The sequence below is a fragment of the Malurus melanocephalus genome, unplaced genomic scaffold (genome assembly GCF_030028575.1).
Source record: "Malurus melanocephalus ecotype Western Australia unplaced genomic scaffold, MMel_1.1 scaffold_115, whole genome shotgun sequence".
Lineage (NCBI taxonomy): Eukaryota > Metazoa > Chordata > Aves > Passeriformes > Maluridae > Malurus > Malurus melanocephalus.
This window is the reverse complement of record NW_026623347.1, coordinates 1,343,506-1,364,027: the sequence shown is the minus strand read 5'-3', so window position 1 is coordinate 1,364,027 and position 20,522 is coordinate 1,343,506. Positions and strand designations below refer to the sequence as shown.

General features: G+C 38.5%; 1 protein-coding gene across 1 annotated transcript in view; it reads left to right on the top strand.

Moving 5' to 3' along the window:
- SDK1 (sidekick cell adhesion molecule 1) overlaps nt 1-20,522 on the top strand; it is a 375,512-nt gene that overhangs the window by 88,623 nt on the left and 266,367 nt on the right. Inside the window, exon 2 of the mRNA XM_057369831.1 lies at nt 16,876-17,035. Within this exon, the coding sequence (XP_057225814.1) occupies nt 16,876-17,035 (160 nt within the window). The remainder of the gene's footprint in view (nt 1-16,875; nt 17,036-20,522) is intronic.

Below are 20,522 nucleotides of genomic sequence, written 5' to 3'. Positions count from 1 at the left end.
TGTTGTTTCAGGGTTAAAGATCACTTCTGCCAATGTGTAGACCCCCTCACACTGAGAACTATACCCTATTTCAAAACTTCTCCTCTTTTCTCCCTTCCTGCTTGCTGGGTACATTTTATATTTGTTAACTGTGAGGATCAACATAAAAATCTCAGCTTCTTTGACTTCTAGAATTTTGGGGTTTTGTGCTTTAGTAGTGTTTTATCATTCCACTTGTCCTTTATAAAACAGTATTTCTATTATCAATGATAAAAGATTGGTTTCACTTTAAAATCTCCTCAGAGAATTTAGAGCTCTCAAATTCTCTTACAAAATTTAAAATAAATTTTCACCTTAGAAGTTTGCAGATTCCTTCTGTTTTGGCTTCCAAACAGTACATAGCTGCCAGAATCGAATTAATTAATATTTCCTTTGAACCCCAGTGGGCACAGAAGCACTCATTAACAGTAAAAGGCTGGATGTTGTACGATAGCTGCCATGGATTTTGTCGTTTCTTTATCTCATATATTGATATCCAATTTTAAGGYTCGATAAAACCTGTTAGGGATGGGGATACTCTTGTGACATGTGAACAGCTGTTTTCAAGCAGCAATTTGCAGTAAACACTTGGAGTAAACTGAGGAATTCGCCAAGATCTCTAAAAAGTCAGTGTGGAAAATGCCTTCCATGAGGGAAACCTCGGGTCAGAGGCACCCAGGAGTTTGAGTTTGGAGAACTCGATRCAAACACATTTCCAGTGAATGGTGTTTATTGCTGCTTGCTGAGGTTATGTCAGCACAGCAAATCAAATCCTTCACTCTTTWGCTTTGTTTTAAGGAAAACCAGCATTTTCCCCAGGAATGATTCTTTCAAGACTTCCAGCTAGGAACAAAAAATGGGATTAATTACCTTGGAACACAGGCRTGTACCATTAGTCCTGCAGTGCGTGGCAATCTGCTTTTGTGTTGGTTACTTCTGACTCCAGCTCAGATTCCTTTCCCCTGTGTAATTTGTGTTTTCCTTTCTTTTTTAATGCTGGACATTCTGACGGGAATACAGGAAAGCTGGAATTCCTTTTTGGTTTTGTTTTTTTTTTTCCCTGAGAATTCCAGGACTCTCAGTGTGAACCCCATACTGCTAAAATCAAACCAGTGGGGGGTGTTTTGTCCATTTAAAAAATACTGTGTGCATGAGATAGATGATAACAAATGTCTTATTTATCTTTGCTGTTTTGCTCTGCCAACTATGTGGGCAGAGCTGCAAGGTAAAGATCCCTCATCCATGGATTTAATCTTTCTTCAGTTCAAAGCTTTGTAAGGAAAAGCTCCATCTGCACAGGACAGCTGTTGGGATCCCTCTCTTACAAGCGTGGCRTTGGTGCCAAAGTGAAGCTTCTTGCCCTCAGATCATTGTGCCCTCATTAAAAATAAGCAGCCCAAAGCCATTCTGGGCTATCCTAGAAATCCACTGAGGGATTCAGGAATTTCTGTTAGTTAGTCGTTGTTAGGGGTTCTTAATAGGCAGCCTCAATACAGAGAGTTCAGTGCATTTTTCAGACAGTTTATGGTTAATAAGGAGTTGGTTTTGACCTTTAAATAATTTTCTAAATGCTGCTTTTATCAGTTAATTCAAGTGATGATTCATTCATTCACTCATTCATTCATCTGTGGGCAAATCAGAGAGTGACACAATTAAAGCAGGTGGGTTTTTGATGTCTGTGATGTATTTCTTCTCTGTAAATTTTAGTCTGGRAAAGAAGAAACCTAAGAAATTAAAATAGAGAAAAGTGCAAGCAAAAGGACATATATTTTCATAAAAGAACAGGCTTTCACTACATGGAAAAAAACCCAGCCCAGATATTATCAAAGTGAACAAAAATAGAAAATGAACAATGTATGAAAGCAAAGAATTGTTTTTAATATACTTGGCTGGTATTCATTTCAAAGGCACAAGAACAAGGTTCAGGTACATTTAGGAATTTATAATGGAAATTCAGTTGCCTAATGATGCAGATGATTTCCAAGTACCAAAGGGGGAAAAAAAAATCTAAGGCTATACATTCGATTTTCTCTTTTACAATGCTTTTTCTATTTTTCTATGTCCTTTTCTGTAGTATTCTTGCCTTCTCAGTATCTGTCTTTGAAATCAATTTCAGATGTCAGGAAMAAAGTTAAAGATGTTGGCAGTAGTTGTCACGGATCAGACTCGGATGTCTCATTAAACTGAGCAAAGAGAGAGTGCGAATCACCTTTAATTTTCAGATTGGTTGGTCTTTAATGTTAAACTGAATGTGATTGATGCCTTGCAGAGTAATATGTGATAGTATTTACTGAAACTTCTCTTAAATATTTGAAGATATATTTCTGTGTCTGCCTGGTAGAATAATTTCGGTTTCCTGTGTTCTTCTTTCCTGGCTGATGGCCTCTAAAGTGAACTTTCAGAACAAATGTAGAACAAGTCAGGCATACCCCTGTTGTGTTGATAATATCAACTTGACAAATGTATTCTGAATTTTGCCTGCGGCCATTAAAATGGAAAGCAAAGTCGGAAGTGTTTTATGGGAGGGTTTTTTTATTGCTTGTACCAGCAAGTATTGTACTGATTTTGTCAAAGGAAAACATAATTTTTATAAAGCACTTGCCCTATTGACTCCCAACTAGAACAATATATTTTAATCCATCATCATGTTATTTTTACTGCTTCATTGTTTTATTTGCCATTATTATACTTTTTCTGTTTACTTYTAAGCTGATATAAACTAAAGGCCAAAAGTCTAAACTAAGTAAATATTGTCTCAATGCTAATTTAGGCTRTTTATTAATAGAACTTGCTTTCTATATATAGTATAGAGAAATAACAGAGGTTGTTCTTGAACTTTGCATACACAATTGTAACGATTTGGTTGCACTCACAGAGTAGAAGGTCAACTCTGGCCATGTTTTTTTTGCCATGTATGCCATTTTAATTAATTTTACTTATTTTTGTAATAAATGGTATTTAAGGTACTGTATAAATATGAAATAGAAGGATAAAAATCATCAGCTTTTGCCAAGTACAGTGGGTTGGCAAAAAGCACGTGTAGAGAAGTGTTTTATGTCATTTAACTTCTTTAATATAGAAATAATCATTTTTGCTGTGAGGCTGCTGGGTTGGCCTTTGTCCAATGAATGTTTCCCGTAACCATGAAACACGTTAATTTAATGTGTTTTCACATTAAAACGGTGTCAAAATAAGCACCTGTTGAGTACTGCTAAACAAAGACAAAAMCAACTAATTTGCTTCTTAATGAGCCAGCAATAATGCAGCAACMTTTCAGTCTGTTTGCTCTTAAGGCAGCCAGGGGTTCTGGAGTAGGGTGTATTTCAGAGTTTCTCCTCCACAAAGAAGCCTTTTGAAATCCATGCTAGTGAGACATTTTCACAAACTGTATCAGTGAAAGCTCTGATTGTGAAAAACGTGTGAACAGGAGTGTTTATGTGATGAACCCTTAAAATAAGGTAATTGGAATATAGCGCGTGAAGTTGAATGGTATTTAGGTCTTTATTTGGGTATTTGTAATTTTTTTTTTAGCCATTCATAGAATCATAAAAATCACAGGATGGTTTAGGTTGGAAGGGACCTTAAAGAACATCCYGCCACGGGCAGGGACACCTCTCTCTAGACCAGGTTACTCCATCCAACAGGAACATGACCTGGACCTGTTCCCTCTTCTCTAATTCACAGAAGTCGAGCTGAGCAAGTCCCCAGGGGCTGCCCTGTCCCTCCCTTACTGGGATCACTGGGATCTCTGCCGTGCCAGGGCAGGGCTGTTCTGCCCTGCAACAGAACTTGAAGGATTAGCTTGGTGTGCAGCAATGTGTCAGAGCATCACTAAAGAATCACAAAWGTGTTCTGCTTCAGTGGCCTTCTGCAAAATAAATTAATCTATAGAAATCTTTTCTTTTGTCTGTTAAACAAATAGCTACAGGCTTTCCTTCCTTTTGTGGATCTKCTTTTGATAGTTAAGTAACCATTTCTAGGTGTTTCTAGAGGACACTATTTCTGTCATTTGTTTGTACAAGATTTTTTGGCAGTTACAATTGGAATGTTTTTTTTTCATGTGGTGCAGATATATGGTTTTACTGTAAAGCTTTAGTTTGTAAAAACAGGAAGTATACCTTAATATTTTCTGGTCCTCTGTCTAAAAATGTGAGGAATTTCAGAGTCAGAASAGAGAGAGCAGTAAATATTATTTGTGAGGCTTCAACCTCAAACAGCTCAGGCTGTTTTCCAGCTGGGTTGGCATTAAGTGCCTGGTGAAAGGTGAAGGWAACTTCGTTGATCCAGTCTCACCTATTGCTTCTGTGAAACAACTTAGTGCTCACGTTACACAAAGAACTGCTCTTTGTTTAAAAATAACTTGAAGTTGCCAGTCCTTTCAGAGAATGTAATTATTTCCTCTGGGGAAAATAACATGCCTTATCTACTCAAAGAAAGCATTTAGGATGCCCTTTCCTGCTTTCTTTGTCCTGCAATAATCTACTTTTTCTAGGAGGAACATTTCTGCTGTCAACATTTTTCTCTGGTGTTGCTGGGTGAAAATAAGCTGGGTGTGTGTCATCCTGTGATGCACTCCCGGTAAAACTCGGGTAATACGTCATCTCTATTTGTCCCTTTCTCCCACAGAGTTTAATAAAGGAAATTACTCTGATTAATAGCTTTTAGATTCAACAAACAGCACTGTTTGGGGCTATCCATCCATCTGGTCCAGTTTGTAAATTGTCAGCTTGATGATGTATGTGGATGTATAGAGCAGGAGCAGATGACTGCAGGGACTGGGRAATCCTGCAGAGAATCGAGCCAGCAGATTGTTTCCCCCAGTGAGCAATTGTAAAGAGCTTGTAAACCCGCCCAGGGCTCACCCCTTACAGGGTACAGGAGTGCTCATGAATCGAGATTCTGGCTGATTCCATCCTCCTGGTGGATATACATCTTCATTATTGCGGCCTCAGGCCGAGGAGCTCTGGATTTGTTCAGTGTTGCTAAGCAGGGTTTAGCCAGCCTGACTGCTTTTATTGGTTTGGGCTCCAGYAGGACCCGTGTATGAGATCAGGATTAGGATCCACAATAAAAACTGTAACCTGTAGGGGTTTGGTGGTTGTCCTCACTGGGTGTTGTGGTTCAGTTGGATGGGGCTAAGCCTGGTCTTGTGTTTSTGTCGGTGAGCACTGAGTGCTCTGTGTTAGATCTCCTGGCCAGTCTCCCACAGGCTCTCCCCATATCCTGACTCACAGTTTCATGTCAAACACAAAGGTTACACGTGCACAATTCCTGCTTTTCACTGGGATAACATTTCCTCATCACTCGGGTGACTGACATCTCACACAAAATCCTGCCAGAGGACAAACCCAGGCTGGACCAGGGGCAGCTGATCCCCTTTCTCTCTCGTACCATACTGCTTTAACAACTTAGAAGAGTTTTTGTGAAGAGAAGCCTTTAGCCTGATTATTTTAAACAAAACACTCAAACTCTGAAGACAGTCTCATGACTTTTTTTGTGCTGTCAGCCTATTTGAAGGTGTTACGAAGGTCCTGCAGGACATGCCTTAGCCAGTAAACTGAATGATGTCTTTTTTTTATTTTATTTTTCTTTAAAAATGTTGCTTAAATTAGAATTCCATCTTTTTCCAAGGTTTGAGGATAACTTTACAAACTTCTCCTTGACTTAGACTCACCACTGCTTTTCAGTTATTTCCCTTTGTTAATCATTTCTTACATAGGCTAACACAACTCATGGGTTGTAGTCATTGCTCGGTACTTCCCATGAGTACAATCCAAAGTGACAGAGCTGATGAAGTAGATCCTCCTTGTACTCCACTGGATATTGTGGTGTTACAATTGTCTTTCTATTTCCCAGTCAGATAAATTGCACTAAAATGTAATGATTACGTGAATTAATTCCAAAGGAAAACATTTCAAGTTTATGTTCATTACCTTTTGCAACTTTAAAAAGCCTATCCTCATGACAATTCTTAATGCAAAAGGACTTTTTTTGTCATTCTGTGAATTGGAAATACTATATTGTGTAATTATTCCTTGTGTCCTGAGAAATCTATCAATAATAGAAGGGAAACAATTTTCCTTTCTATTTCAGTACATGATTATACATTCTGTATATAGACAGAATATAGAATAGCTTCTGATAATGGGCTTTAACCAATATTTTATTGATTTACTGTAGTTACATACAGAGTAATAGCTTTCAGTTCTTTRGGATTTCATAATTTTAATATTCTTTATGTCTTCTTTACAAATAGGACAAATGGATCACGAGTATTAGTTACACTGTGACCTGTATATCTCCTCAAGATGTTCAGGTGCATTAGTAGTGGCTCTTAGGATGGTTTTTGACTGAGTTTTTATTTTATTACAGCTCATAGTGCAGTGAGTGGAATTTTTTAAGTTGATTTATGATAAAATTTTTCTTGTACATCCTTTAAAATTTTAAGCACTTTAACTGCAGCAGGTTTACAAATAGCAAAGTAGTTATCAAATACACTTTGGGTTTTTTTTAACACCTTACTGGAGTGTTCAGATGAAAGCACTGTGTTCTGAATGTGGGGATATGGTACTTTAGTAAAACAGATCTGAAGTTTGGGAGGTCAGTTCATTGCTCCTGTACTCTAAAGGATGCATAGATTTAAGTAATAGTTCTGTACTCAGAGAAGTCTGCTGATAGCTTTAGACCTTGGCATTAAAAGGGATAAAAACCTGACAAATCAGCCCCAAACAAACCCAAAACTCCAAAAAAACCCCAAACAAGAAGAAAACTTCTCACACCTTAATAAAGTGAAGATGYTATTTTCAAAACACTGTTTAAGTTCCCTGTCTGCCTAACTGGGGTTTAACCCTGTCTGGCTTACAAATAAATCTTTTCTTTTTCCTTTACATATGCTTTTGATGTATGTCATCCATCAATGTTAGCAAGAACAGTAAATGCATTGATCTATTGCTGCACTTGACAAGTTAAATAACACTTTATGTAAGAAGTATTGATTTATAAAATCCAGTACATGTAATTAACATTAGAACTGTCAAAAGTTGAAAACAGTATTAACTTGCTAGTTATTTATAACCCAAAGAAAATTAAATAAAATATCCAGATTAATCAACTAACTCCTTTTCTTTGCCTTCAGATATGTCAGGCTCAGTTATGTTTTCTAGAACAGTGATATGTTTCTTCCAATTGTGACAAGAAGAAATTACATGTTTCACCAGTATTGCTGAACATAATTCTATCGTCTCTGGATCTGTGTATTTTCTTTGAAGTGGTGAAAGAATTCCACTTGAATGGTTCTGGAAGGATTTGCTGTAAAAGACKTGGAAATAAGTGGTGATATTTGGGAAAATGAGGGTGCCCAGTTTATGTGAGGCTTCCAAGGAGCCTTTAGGGGTGTCTGCACTGACACCCTGAGAGCTCTGCAAGGATCCCTCTGTGCTTCTGTCTCTGACCAGCTGCCTGTCCCAGAGTTTGCTTAAGATACAGGAATATTTCAGTTGGGTTCTGTGAACTTTGGGCTGTGCTTTGTTGGCATTTCTGTCCTAATCCAGCATCACACAAGGATGTGAAGATTCCTCCAATTCAGTAACACCATTGAGATCCATGGAATTGACTTTTTTGAGACAAGCAATCCTCAGTTTCTAAACCTATTTACATATTTCAAGTTTCAAAAAGAAAAAGCAAACTACAAGTAACATTTAAACAAAATAACAATAGCAGTGAGCAGKAGGCATTGCTTTTAACAAAGGTTTGAGCATGAATCATTTCCCCTCCAGCCCCCTTCATCAAAAGAGATGTGTTTATATCTTCTCTGGATATTCATAGCTGCTTTGCTATTTAGAAATGAATTCTCCTTGAAAACATAAATAAGTGCCTGACATGGCTTTCAGTGCCTTTGCTGTTCCTTTGTTTCCTCCTGCTGCTCTCGTGTTTCTGTTCTGGTACTTCCAGACACTCCTCAGCTGTTTACCTTTTTGATTTAATTTATCTTCTGCACACTGAGAACACCTCTTATACCAGGGATGAACTTGAGGAGAGCACATTTCAGTTTTCATCTTTTCTCTCCTGTTAAGTGTTCTGTAGGGTTTCATCTCGCCTTCGTGACGGTGGCAGTTGGAATATTTAGCGGATATATTTATAAATTGCTGGATAGATATCCGTGTGATCAGGCTGCCCTGCGGTAGTTGGAGATTGTAGATTATGTGGCAGCAACAATGGCTTCCTTTGTGGTTAAAATAATGAAGGAAATCCTGCAATATTTGGATTTTCTTTCGGCGAGGCGGCTCTGCCTTCCACCTGCTGTGGGCTGAGATTTAAACAGTAACAACTCATTTCCTCGAGTCGCTGAGTGAGGCTCTGTAAACATCACTCTATGAAGAGAATATGAAAAGCACAGAGGTTGTGCTTTGATACCAAATTCAGAGGCTGGARGTTTCTTTGGAGATTTTGTTTTGGTTTTGATAGTTAATGGTTCCCTTTCATTTGCCTGCTCTGTATGGATGTGCCTTTCTCTCTCAGTGCGTTTGTAACTTTCTTAAAAACATCCTCCTGAATTATTTAAAAAACAGAATTCTGGAATCTTTTTTGTGGATGAACTACACGAAACATAATTAGTGAACATCATATGTAGCTTTTTTTGATTATTAATCTTGCAGCAGGTAATGGCTTTGAGCAGAAAGAGGGTGGCTTTGGGTGGGATATTGAGAAATCCTCCCCTGGGAGGGTGGGGAGGCCCTGGAATAGAATTCCCAGAGAAGCTGTGGCTGCCCCTGGATCCCTGGAGGCGTTCAAGGCCAGGCTGGATGGGACTTGGAGCACCCTGGGACAGTGGGAGGTGTCCCTGCCCATGGCAGAGGTGGGACTGGATTATCTTTAAGGCCCTTTCCAACCCAACCCATTCTGGGATTCTGTGATATTCCATGAATTCGCAGAGCTATGAGTAGTGGTTGCCTTCTGATATACAATAAACCATTATAATTTTTTTTTACCCTGACTGAACTGAATTATTACAGGTGGTCAGAAAGTGAGACTAAAACATGAGGTGTAGAAATTAAATGGGAAAAAGAAGCCTTGGTGGGATTTTAGGTTAATACGTCAGGAGCTGCTTGAGGCTCAGTTAAAACGATATCAGCTCATTATTTTTTTTCTCCTTGGCTGGTCTGCTAAAGAAATCAATTTTAAGAACAGAATAATACAATTGCATGTGGGAAAGGCTTTCTCAGTGTATTTGGGGATAACTGAGAGAGGTTCATGTTGAATTTTAATGGAGTGATGTTACCAACCACTGTCTTTTTTTTTTTTTTCCTGTTAGAATCCAGGTCCTATAAAAACTCTGCTGCAGTTCTGGGGCCCCTCCTCCTTTCAGTTCTGTTTTGAGTGTTTCTAATAAAACTTGAGAAATCTTTTCTCAAAAGAGACTTCTTAAGAAGTGATTCTGTAGTGAGTGAAAAGATGGTCTTTAAATAGATGGCAGAGTGTTAGGGAGAAGATTTTGTGAATGCRAAGAATAGGTCATGTTTAAGGACTTTTAAGCAGTCGGTGATAGTAAGATTTTCTTTTTTTATCGTAAAAAAAAATCTGCTCTGGCTTTTTTCTGTTGTCTTGGGATGCAAATGGATTTTTGTAGTTCATCTAAAGCAGTTCATAGAGAAAAATGGAAGAAGGCTAAGAGAGATAACAGAAAATGTTGGTGCCTTAAAGGAGGGAAAAAAGGTTGGAAGTATCAAAACAGGTYTTACTGTAGCGAGTCATTTTGTGGTGTTTATCTTAGAGTTATAGAAGTTTCTAAGGGAATGAATTAGGATGTTTGTTCTTTTAAGCCATACTGTGTGTTAGCCAAGATTTGGGAAAAACATTTGGTCTGTTTGCATCAAGAAATGAGGAGCGCAGAAGCCAACTGGAATCTGCAGTGCCATTTAGGTAATTCTGAAATGCAGAAGTGATGCTTCAATTTAAAAAARAAAAGAATTTTTAATTAAATCTACTTAACTATCGGTGTGAAACACTCATTCTTGCCGCCTGGGACTCCTATTCTATTGAATTGTTGAAAGCTAATCATAACTATACATTACAGAATGTTTAGTTTTCCTCTTGGGATCGACTGCGACAGGTTTGCAATCTTTAGTTCAATATTTCCTCCATCCAAGTCAAATATATGATTGGCAATTACCCAATRACTAACTCGCCAATTAGTTATGTGACCTGTTCAAGGCAGAAAAAGAAGTTGCCCATTGAAATCTTGTCTTCCTGTGACTGTGCATTTAAAAGAAATAAATGTCACTTATTCTAGAAATATATGGGCTTCCTCACAGAACTTGCTGAGTCCTAAAAACAATTTAATTCCATCCCCAATTAAACCTCTAAAAGCACTATCCATCACCCTCRGCTGATAACTGTATTTGCATTCAGGAATTATAATGGAGGAACCCAAAAAGAAGGTTATCTTTTTCATCTCTGGGACGGCAGAAATGGGTAGCGTGGGCTCATTTACTTGATGTGTGAAATTGAGGAAGAAAGACTGATTTAAATACAGTTGCTTCAGTACCCTTCCAATATAAAATCAGATATCGTCTTTGATGAAAGTTCAGGAAATCCATTTTGAGAGAATGCTTTATACCATTGTGTGAAAATTCGTAGCTGCTGCAGTATATTTGAAAAATAACCTGATATTTTAATGAAATATTCACAATGATGCATCAGTCCTTTGCAATCGAGRTTTAGAATGAGGCAGTAAAATGCAATTTAAATTTAATTGTTGTACTTGGTGATTTATGTCACACTTCCAACCACAAAAATTTGAATCTCAAAGATCCAATATTTTGGGTAAAATAGACTTCCTGCAAATCAATATGGTTAAAGTGRCTGAATGCTCTAATGTATGTTTGACATTGTTGACAGTTTATGAATAGATCATATACTAACTTCCACAGCATCTCACCAATGCATTTGAGAAGGTTTGAATTCAAAAGAAGATTGATTCAAATATATCTGAGTTCAATCTGACTTTCTGGTACATTTCCCAGGATTTACTGTGTAATAATTCCAAATTCATATGCCAYATAAGCTATTGAAGTTCATTTCCACAAGAGAATACAACTTGCATCCAGAGCCAGCACATGTATGCATGTATATCAGAGGCTGTAAGATTAAAAAACAGAGATAGCAAGACTAAAAGATCCTTTTGAAAAGRAAATAGAGAAAAATCTTTTCCATATCCAACTTGGGAATAAGAAGAAAAACCGTTTTCCCAGGAGGTTGCAGTTGTTTGCTGTTAGAGCAGAGCAGCTCGAGCTCGACTGTTTGTGCTTGACAATGTCCCAGCTGAACTTCAGTCTGGCCCTGAATGGGATTTTCCTGTCCATAGTTGTACCCACATTCTTTGGATGACTGAAAAGATTCTTCCTGCCTTCCTTTGGGTTTCTTGATTCCAGCTGCATTTTAACCTGTGCTTTTGTATTACAAATTCAATACCCCAGACAGACTTTTTGGGGTACTTTTTCCATGGCAGTCATCATTTATCCACCTGAAGGTGGCTCAGATCTCTTTTCCTGSCAGACACTGAGAGCAAAAACATCTCTGTGGTGTTAATCTTCTCCTGGGCTGATCATTCAGCCTCTGCCTCATTTTCTTGGGCAATTCCTCAGAGATAATCCTGTTCTTTACTTCCCTRTGTCAGCTGATCGCAGCTTTAGAAGCACATGAAGAGTAATGTGCATCATGCTTTGACTGGAGATTAATAAGCTAAAATCAATAGAGGTGTGTTACTTAATAAACCAGTTGTGTTTTCCTTTGAGTTTGAAAAATGTGTCTCAGTCAAAACTCTATTTTCAATATTGTACCTGTTGGGYGTACTGAGCTGTGGAAAAGCAACTGCTCACCTGGTATTTGTTAAGTGATTGAGCTGTGTTTGCTCTGAATTGCTGATTTATGTGCAGTTTGATGTACTTTTAATATTTAATATTAGCTCACCTAAAAATTGCTTAAAAGTAGAGATGCATAACAAAGACAAATAGTGGCAGTGGGGATCTCTCAGCCTGCTCTCAGCACTCCCTGCTCTTTCTTTCCTCTGAGTGTTCAGGACCACTGACACGGATTTTTTTCAGGATGTGGCATGTGATTTTGTGTTTTACTGTTGGTATTCAACATTTCTGGAGAAAAAAAATGCTGGGATTTGAACAGAGTAGTTGCAGTGGGTTTTACTGATGAGGGTGATGTCATTCTTCTCTGGAGTACTGTAACTTTCCTGTTCTCTGCAGGCTAGAGAGGTTCTCAAGATCAAACTGTGTCTTTGATTAAAATTTATTAATTCCTGAGGGACAGGACTGTGGCACTGCTTTCAAGATCTTGCAAGACCTCGTAGTAACCAAAAGATCTATTTCATCTGACTTTGCTGTATGTATTTTAAAAATGTAAGCTCTTAAAGGGCTGAGAATCATTAGCCAAGCCCTGTTAATTTGTTTATTAGAGGCAATGTTTGARGTCCCTGAGATGATGCTCTCCTGTTTCTCACGCAATCCTTGTGTATCCTGGAGTATCTGATGAGTATCTACTCTTGGAATTGACTCATTCCAATCAGTGCAGAGCTGTACAGCCAGGCTGCCTTTTCCTCTGATAGATCCTGCTCTAAATTTGTGTCTGAATGTGATTTTCAGGGAGAATGAGCACGAAGAAACTTTCAACTTTCCTGTAGTTCATCCCCTCTGCCAGGGCTGAGCACAGCCAGGAGTAGAGGACAATTGCATACAGCAYCATTTTATATTTAAATGTCCACATTAGTTCAATAAAAAAATCTCTTGGTATTGTTGAATTTAGTTCTGAAYCTTTATTTTCAGAGAAAATCCATCTAAGCTTTGTATGTACCAAAGGAAAAAAGAAACTGGATGGGCCAATGCAGCAGTGCAGTGAAAGTCAGGCAGCTCAGAGGTGCAGAAAAGCAAGGCAGTCATGCTGTGGAGCAAATTTCCAGATAATTTTGGCATATTCGATCCTATTTCTTCTTGAGATTTACATAAAATAAATCTGCAGCATCCTTTTAAGGACTCAAGTTGGGATGTTGGCGAGTTTGGTAAGCAGACTTAATGAAAATTTACTGAAGCTGTAAATATACATGTGCCAACAGATTGGCACCTTATCCCTTTGCTCCTTCCTGCAACTCAGAGAATTTTTTAATTACTATTACTTTTATTTTTAAATCAGCATGGCTGAAGAGCCAGAGAGGCTGGAAGTATTAATACATTTCGAAAAAGCAACAGTGTATAGCATGAATGCTTTTTTTTTTTTTTTTTTGGTGGGCAGAAAATTATTCTAGCCAAGAATAATAATTGCAGTGTTTTATTATTTTTGGTTTTAGGACTCAGGCCTTTTATTAGCATTTCACTCCATTCTTCATGAATATAAAACCAGAGATGCTTTCCTGGCTTCCAAACCCTTGGCTGGCCAAGATTAGCCTCCTGGTGAGCCCTTGCTGTAGTTAATTACCTGGTGCAAATATCTCGTACTTATTAACTGGCCCCTTGTRTCTTCCATCCCTTAGCCAGTTATTTCTTTCCTACAACTTCCCTTCTGGGATGGCTTTGATTTTTCCCTGCCAATTTTCCTGTTTCCCTGGGATGCTCTGTAACAACTAAACCTTTTTTTTTTTTGCAAGTCCAGTTTTAAATTCTGCTTTCCATTACGGTGTGAAGCTGTAAATAAAACCCAGGGTTCAGCCCTGGTTTGATCCTGAGCCTGAGGTGCAGAAATACCAACCAAATGTCACCAAAGCTGCCTCTCTGCTTGGAATCTTTGCTCTCTATTTTATTTTCATTTCTGCTTTCAGTGAATATTTAGTGAGCTCTGATTGCATAATTGAATTTGATAAACTGATGGTATGTGATTGATGAGAAGTCAGGAATAAAGGATTAGAAGATAAAATTACTTCAAGGGTTTAAGTAAATCTTCCAGAGAGCCGGGGTAATTTATAAAGCATGCTATACTCTTTATAAAAATATTCCCATAGGTCTATTAAATTTTAGCTTCTRAGTGAACTGGATTGAGTTTTGAGAATCATTTTCATGTAATAACAGCTTGATTGTGATGCTTTAAATGGGAGATAGCTCTGAGTGGGCTGCAGCATCACTAGGTTTGGAATATTTGAGCAGCAAATGTAGGGCTGAATGACAGACTTGTGGGCAACACTTTGTCTTCCAAATAACACCATTTTTCTTGGAAAAGACATTACATTAGAAGTAAGTGGATAATTCAGAGTCAGTAATGAAGGAGCTTCTGCTGCTGAGTCTGTGAATCACTGAAAACAAGGATCAACACATTACTCATGTTGGTGCAGATTCCACTTTCACTGACATCTCCCTCAGTGACTGAACTTTCTTCAGGGAGGAGCAGCTCAGGAAACTCATTCCATGATCCTCTGTACATGAGCAGGTTAAGTGTTGTTTTCAGGGCACTCAGCACTCATTTCACTTTACCAACTGCTGTTACCTTCCCCTGAGCTCCAGCACTGCTCTCAACTGCTGCCTCTCCATCTCTGGAGGAWGCCTGACACCTTTCATCTTACCAGGGCAGAAAACTGAAACTCCCTTGGGAGACTCCCCAAACACATCYGGAGCCTTTGACAGGATTTAACATTTTCTCCCTTGTTTAGAAATGCCTTTGTAAAAATTTGCTTTCTACTTTGGGTAAARTAACTGTATTTCAGAGGAATGTCCTCTAACTCCAACTTGAATTTCTCTTTATAGCGTTTAAAATATTGGTTGATTTTACCACTTAGATAGTGAGAATTGAGATGATTTCACAATAATTGCAGTCATTAAAACAACAACTGAAAAAGAARATTTGCAGAATATATTTTCATGTAATAGTGTGGAGAAGTGTAAAAACTATGCTTGGCTTGTCTGGGAATATCTGCTGGTTTGGAACTGTTCCAGTGTTCTCATATGCTGAATTGTTGTGGCTTCCTGTATAGCCAATTTAAAGGAGATACTGCTGATCTGCACTCGTCATAAATCAGGTTGTTTGAAAGACAGGTTATTTAAAATGCTGCAAATCAGAAAAGGGCCTACCTCAAAATTCAGTTTTTAATTCAGTTTGTTAGATTGGATTTTGTATGATCTTTTGTAAGCATTGCTTTAAGATCACGTGTTTTTTTTTCTGCATAAATGCCTGTGTTTCTGAAGTTGCATTCTAAAAACTCGGGAGACAATTTGTCAATATAAATCACCAGATGAGTGGGGAGCTCTGGTTGATTTATAGCCCACTGCAGGAGATTCTTTGGTGACAGTGGGCCTGGGGCTGCCTGGCCACGCTCAGCTGGAGCCCAGCACTGCCCTGGGACCCTTTCATGATAACCAGTCTGTGCTCTGCCAAGTCATAAAAATTCCCTGATCCGAGTGAAARATAAGGGCTTGGAGAAGCTGATATCCCCAGGCTGGGCTGTGAGCCCAGTGGAACACCAGGGCCACTGGGAAACGGCCACCAGTGGCCCTTGCCCYGAGCTCCCCGTCCCCAGTCTGTGTSCTCRCTGTCCTGGGGCTCTCAGTGATTCTCTGACCTGTGCATTCGAAAATTCCAGCCAGCCTTGAATAGCACATGAGGTCACTTCCCTCCAAACTGTAAAAAAATAGGCTGAACTCTTTAAATAGCAAATACAAAAATGGCTGAGCCTATCTAAAATAAACTCTAAAAGGAAGGTTTGTAGTTTTAATGAGCCATTTCTTGCTCCAGGACGACGTTTGTGTATCTTGGGGGTTTTTCTGTAATTTATATATAAAATACACACACTGCACCTGTGCTCTTTAAAGCAGAGCTCAGTATTGACTACCTATTGAATACTATTCATATTTTGTATTAAACCTCTGTTTGTCAATATRAATTTTGTGTTTTATRWGTGATCAGGAAATCCTGGAAGTGYTCCAGGCTGGACAGAGCAGCCTGGKCTAGTGGAAGGTGTCTGTTCRTRGCACGGRGTGGARCTGGATGAGCTTTAAGATCTCTTCYAACCCAGGCCTTCTGTKTTAATTTTGGTAKAGAAGGTATTAGTGTGCTTCTAGAATTCAGCCTATGAAAGCCTCTATAGTTGCAAGTAGGAATTTGACACCTAAAGTGTGAAAAACTTCATCTTCCAGGGGTGAGCGGGGTAGATCTCCAGCAGCTCTGCACTCAGAATCGACCTGTATTTCAGCAGAGCTTTGGCAATTTACCCATCAACAGTTTTGCTGCTTGGAATGTTTTATTTGTCATACACAAAAGTTTGAGATTRCATGTGACCATTGCATTTTACTGAAGTCCCCTAATTCACAATCTGTTAGTGGCTTCAGGTAATGTAATTTAACACATTTTGGTTGGCAAGAACATTGAAAAACACGTTCAACTGCTGAGGTGTTTTTTTTCTAAATTCTTTTCCCTATCAAGAATCTTCATTTACCCTGAGACTTTTCCTGCTGTGATAATCATTTCTATCCAAGATTACTCTTCTGGTTTCTATTCAAGAAATAAAAAAAAAAAAAAAAAAAAAAAAGCTTTGAGTGGATTTAATCCTCTGAGAGGAAAAGGAGAGGAAAAAAAGCCAGTAGGGCCGTTCACTGCTTGCCACAGCAGACAGTGTTGAATTTCTCATATGGATAAAGAGTAAACATGGACAAAAGCTTGTCTGAGTGGGCAAGGACAAAGTTTATCAAGATCTTGGTAATTCTGCCTCCACAGATAAAGCTTTGTTATGAATGTACCGCTGTGAGCCTTAACTGCATCACATTGCTTCTTGTTTCACGATGACCTGTTGAGCAGAAATGAGCCAAATACCAGTAGTTTCTCTGTATTTTCATAAATAGCCTCCAAACCCGTTTTTTTTTTTCCTTTATCTTTCAGGGGATGTTGCACCATTCTTCAAGACAGAGCCAGGCTTGCCCCAGATCCACCTGGAAGGAAACCGACTGGTCCTTACGTGCCTTGCCGAAGGCAGCTGGCCCTTGGAATTCAAGTGGTTGCACAACGACAGTGAAATCACCTCCTACTCCAGCGAATACACGTAAATAACATCAATATAATCACCTTTCCTGTGTGCAACTGCAAAAAAAAATCCCCTAAACAAACCCCACCCCCTCAATTTCCCAATACCTCAAACTGCTTTRTAGATGCAGACACGGGGACTTTGTTATGGAAGAAAAGTGGGTTTTGTAAACAGATGGGATGAGATTCCTTTGCTGAAAGTGAAATTTGATGCTTCAAAACAGAATTTTGAAGTACCAAATGTGCTTTTTGCTGGAGATGTAACTTTTACCTGTATTTGTAATAAATAGGAGCCACATTCCTTAGCAAAATGTTACAAATGATGTGTGACTCATAGTGGAACAGAGCTGAGCTCGCTGGGAYTGTTGATCTCCATCAGATCGAGAGGAATGTGGTCTGTCTGAAGTTCCCCACAAACCCTTCTGTTTCAATCCTAAGAATGCCAAAATCGAGCTGATAGTTTAACAAACTGTTCTTTAACATTGTGCAGTTTGCCCCCAGGAGCTGCCCCTGCCTCCTTCCCATCCCACAGACATTCCATCAAACGGGAGAAACCAGAGCAGGGCTTATCAGAGCTCATTCCTGCTGATAGGCAGCACATGGCTGGCCAAGGAGCAAAGTGTCAGACAGCSAAGTTTTGTCTGCTTTTCTCTAATGTGGGAGGATTAACTGGGTTTTCTCCATGCAATTGGAAACTTTTGTAGCCATACAGAAATGTAGTTTTTATGCAACTTATTTGTCGCTTTCAAATTCTGTAGACATTGCCAGGTGAATTCAAAAGTTACGAGGGGTGGGTATGTGACAGAGAGAGCCCACGTACAACACCTGTACCTTCTGCAAACCAAGTTAAACACTGCGTTTTGGGGATATACGACTTAAAGCAGGAAAATTGTGTGTGAAATTACAGTATCAGTTGGCATAAAAATGCAGACAATTATATAAAAGTTCTGTGTTGTTACACAAGAGAGCCTGTAATTCTCGAAAATTTTCAAAAAACCTAATKCTAGTTCTATTTTTTATATTATTTACATTTACAGACCAATAGGGAAAAAAATCCCTTAAATAATTTCTTTAAACTCTTGGTGGTCATTTAGCATTTAAAGCACTTAACACCTGTTTAAATCCAAATATTTAGATCTGTATGAGGTTACCTAGAAATGCAAGACTTTGGATTTAGATGAGCCCTCTTAGTCCTGTTTTCAAGCCTTGGGATGTGCTGCTACCTCAAATGTGCACATAAAGAGAATATCTGTGAATACTTTCTAGGAAATAAAAAGATCTCTAACATAAAAAGTTCTCTGACAACAAATCACAGGTAAATGTGATTGCTTTGGTGAATGCCGCTTGTTTTGATCAACAGCAGCAGAGTCAGTTGGAGTCTCTTGGTAGAAGGAGCTGAAAGCAGCCCTTGACCGTGTAAGATGATGAGAAAGTGGGGGAAAAAGTGGTGTGGGAGTGCAAACACATGAACCTGGAATGAACAACAAGCAAAGGTTCCAACTGCAGCCCTGYAGGTGTGCTAGGCACTGGGAGAATGACATTTCATGGTATTAGGAGAAAATTTGAGTAAGAGTGGGTGACATTTTGAAATAAGATCAGAATGCCGTGGTATTTCTTAAATAAGTGGACATCCTAACACAAAATTAGAATTTTGCTGTGTGTGGCAGTGTGGGGTGAAATCAGTTATTGGAACACCTTTCCCAGGCCGTGTGTGCACATACCTGCACTCAGTCCCTTGTTTCTTAYCATTGCATTTCATTTATTCTTGTGAATGTCAGGTCATGATTCRAACCATATTTATTAATTCTTTGGGTTTTATATTGTTCTTATTTCTATTTCTAATTAAAAGAKCTGGTACAGAGGAGACTGCTGGTTTATGCTAATAAAATAACATTGATAGAAAATATTAATTTAGAAATTGCATCCCTGCTGCTACACTGCAGTCAGAGATCAGCTAAACAGGATTTTGATTCTGTGGAAATGCAAAACTTTAAGCTTCCAAAAAAAATGGCATAGGTACATTAGGATGAATGAAAGCAAGGAAAATATATGCTTAGCCATAAAAATTCCAGTTGCAAAATTTAACCTTTGACCCCATAATAGTTTGCTGTGCAGTTCTCCTGGGTAAATAGTCTGTTTAAATGCACGAATCTTCCCTGAGTAAGTGACTTCTGCTGCAATTTGAATCATCAATCAAAGATTTTTGGTAATTGATATTACTTAGTGTGTCTCAGTTAAAGTAATGTCTATATTGTAACAGGCTGAGAAGATATTATTATAACACCCCAAGTGAGTAAAGAACTAATTGGAGTCTCTGCATGGTGACACTGGTGACCCCGAAGGAGCAGCTTTTCTTTGTCTAACGAAGCTGGCTGTGTGCACAGCCYGGCTTTTACAGTGACTCTGCATACACTGCTTTGTATTAAGAATTTATAAAACAACCTTATAAATTCTTTGTGATCTGAGATACATGTTATGAAAACAAATCAATGCTGCTGACTGCTGTAGCAGTTGTGGTTATGTCTATAACTTAAGAGATTTTAATGGTCAGCCAGAGTATTTTTTCTGGTTTTTTTTTTTTTGTCCTATTGTTTTCTTTTGAATTAAGTTCTGGACCAGGTGTGCCCTTCRTATTTGCTTTTGTGGCCTGAAGACATTGATTTATTTGAATTTAAGAAACTATGGTTATTTCTAAGCAAACATACACTTTGAACCAGATTATTTACAAGTATCTGATTATTATATTTGTGTTTTTAACGCTGGACATAGTTTAACTTTATTTTGTATTAAAARAAGTTAGATCAGTTGATGAATAAGTCTTTTGTTAAAAAGCTTGAATAGATAAAAAGTAACATGAATATCTAACAAAATACGTTTAGCTTTAATTCTGCATCCATAATTATGACTATTTAATCTCTTATCCTACAGCTTTTAATTTTTGGGGCATTTAAAATTAAAATGAGGGTTTAAATTTTAAATTAAGAGTGAACTGTAAGTGTTAGGTGGGCTTTCTCCTGAGCTGTCTGATGCCACTCCCTCCTTAAATTCCTTGCAGAGTGGGATGGAGCGCGTCACGCTCAGGGACACTCCCCTTGAAACTTTTCTTTTCCGCTTGTCACTTCCCATCTCCCTGCAGAAACTTCCCAAACGCCAGGTTCTGGTTGGCTGTGCCATTCMAAATGAGGAAAAAGTCGGGGCTGACTTTCCAAAGTCCTTGCAGAGATCCCCAGGAACCTTAAGGAGCCTCCTGGCATCTCTACAGTGGGAAGATCTATCTTGAAAGTTTGAGCGTGGAAAAAAATAAAGCAAAATTATGTCTTGTCACTGTAAAAAATTGTATTAACCTTCGATTTCAATTCATTCTGGGGAAGAAAGTCTTGTTTAGAACTTAGCACTATTTATATCCCTTCTTGCAGATCAGAAAGCAGCGAATGGGGAAAGCACTGCACAAAAAGCTGTTAGGTCAATAGAAAAGTAGGTTTTAAAAAATAATAAGACATATGAGG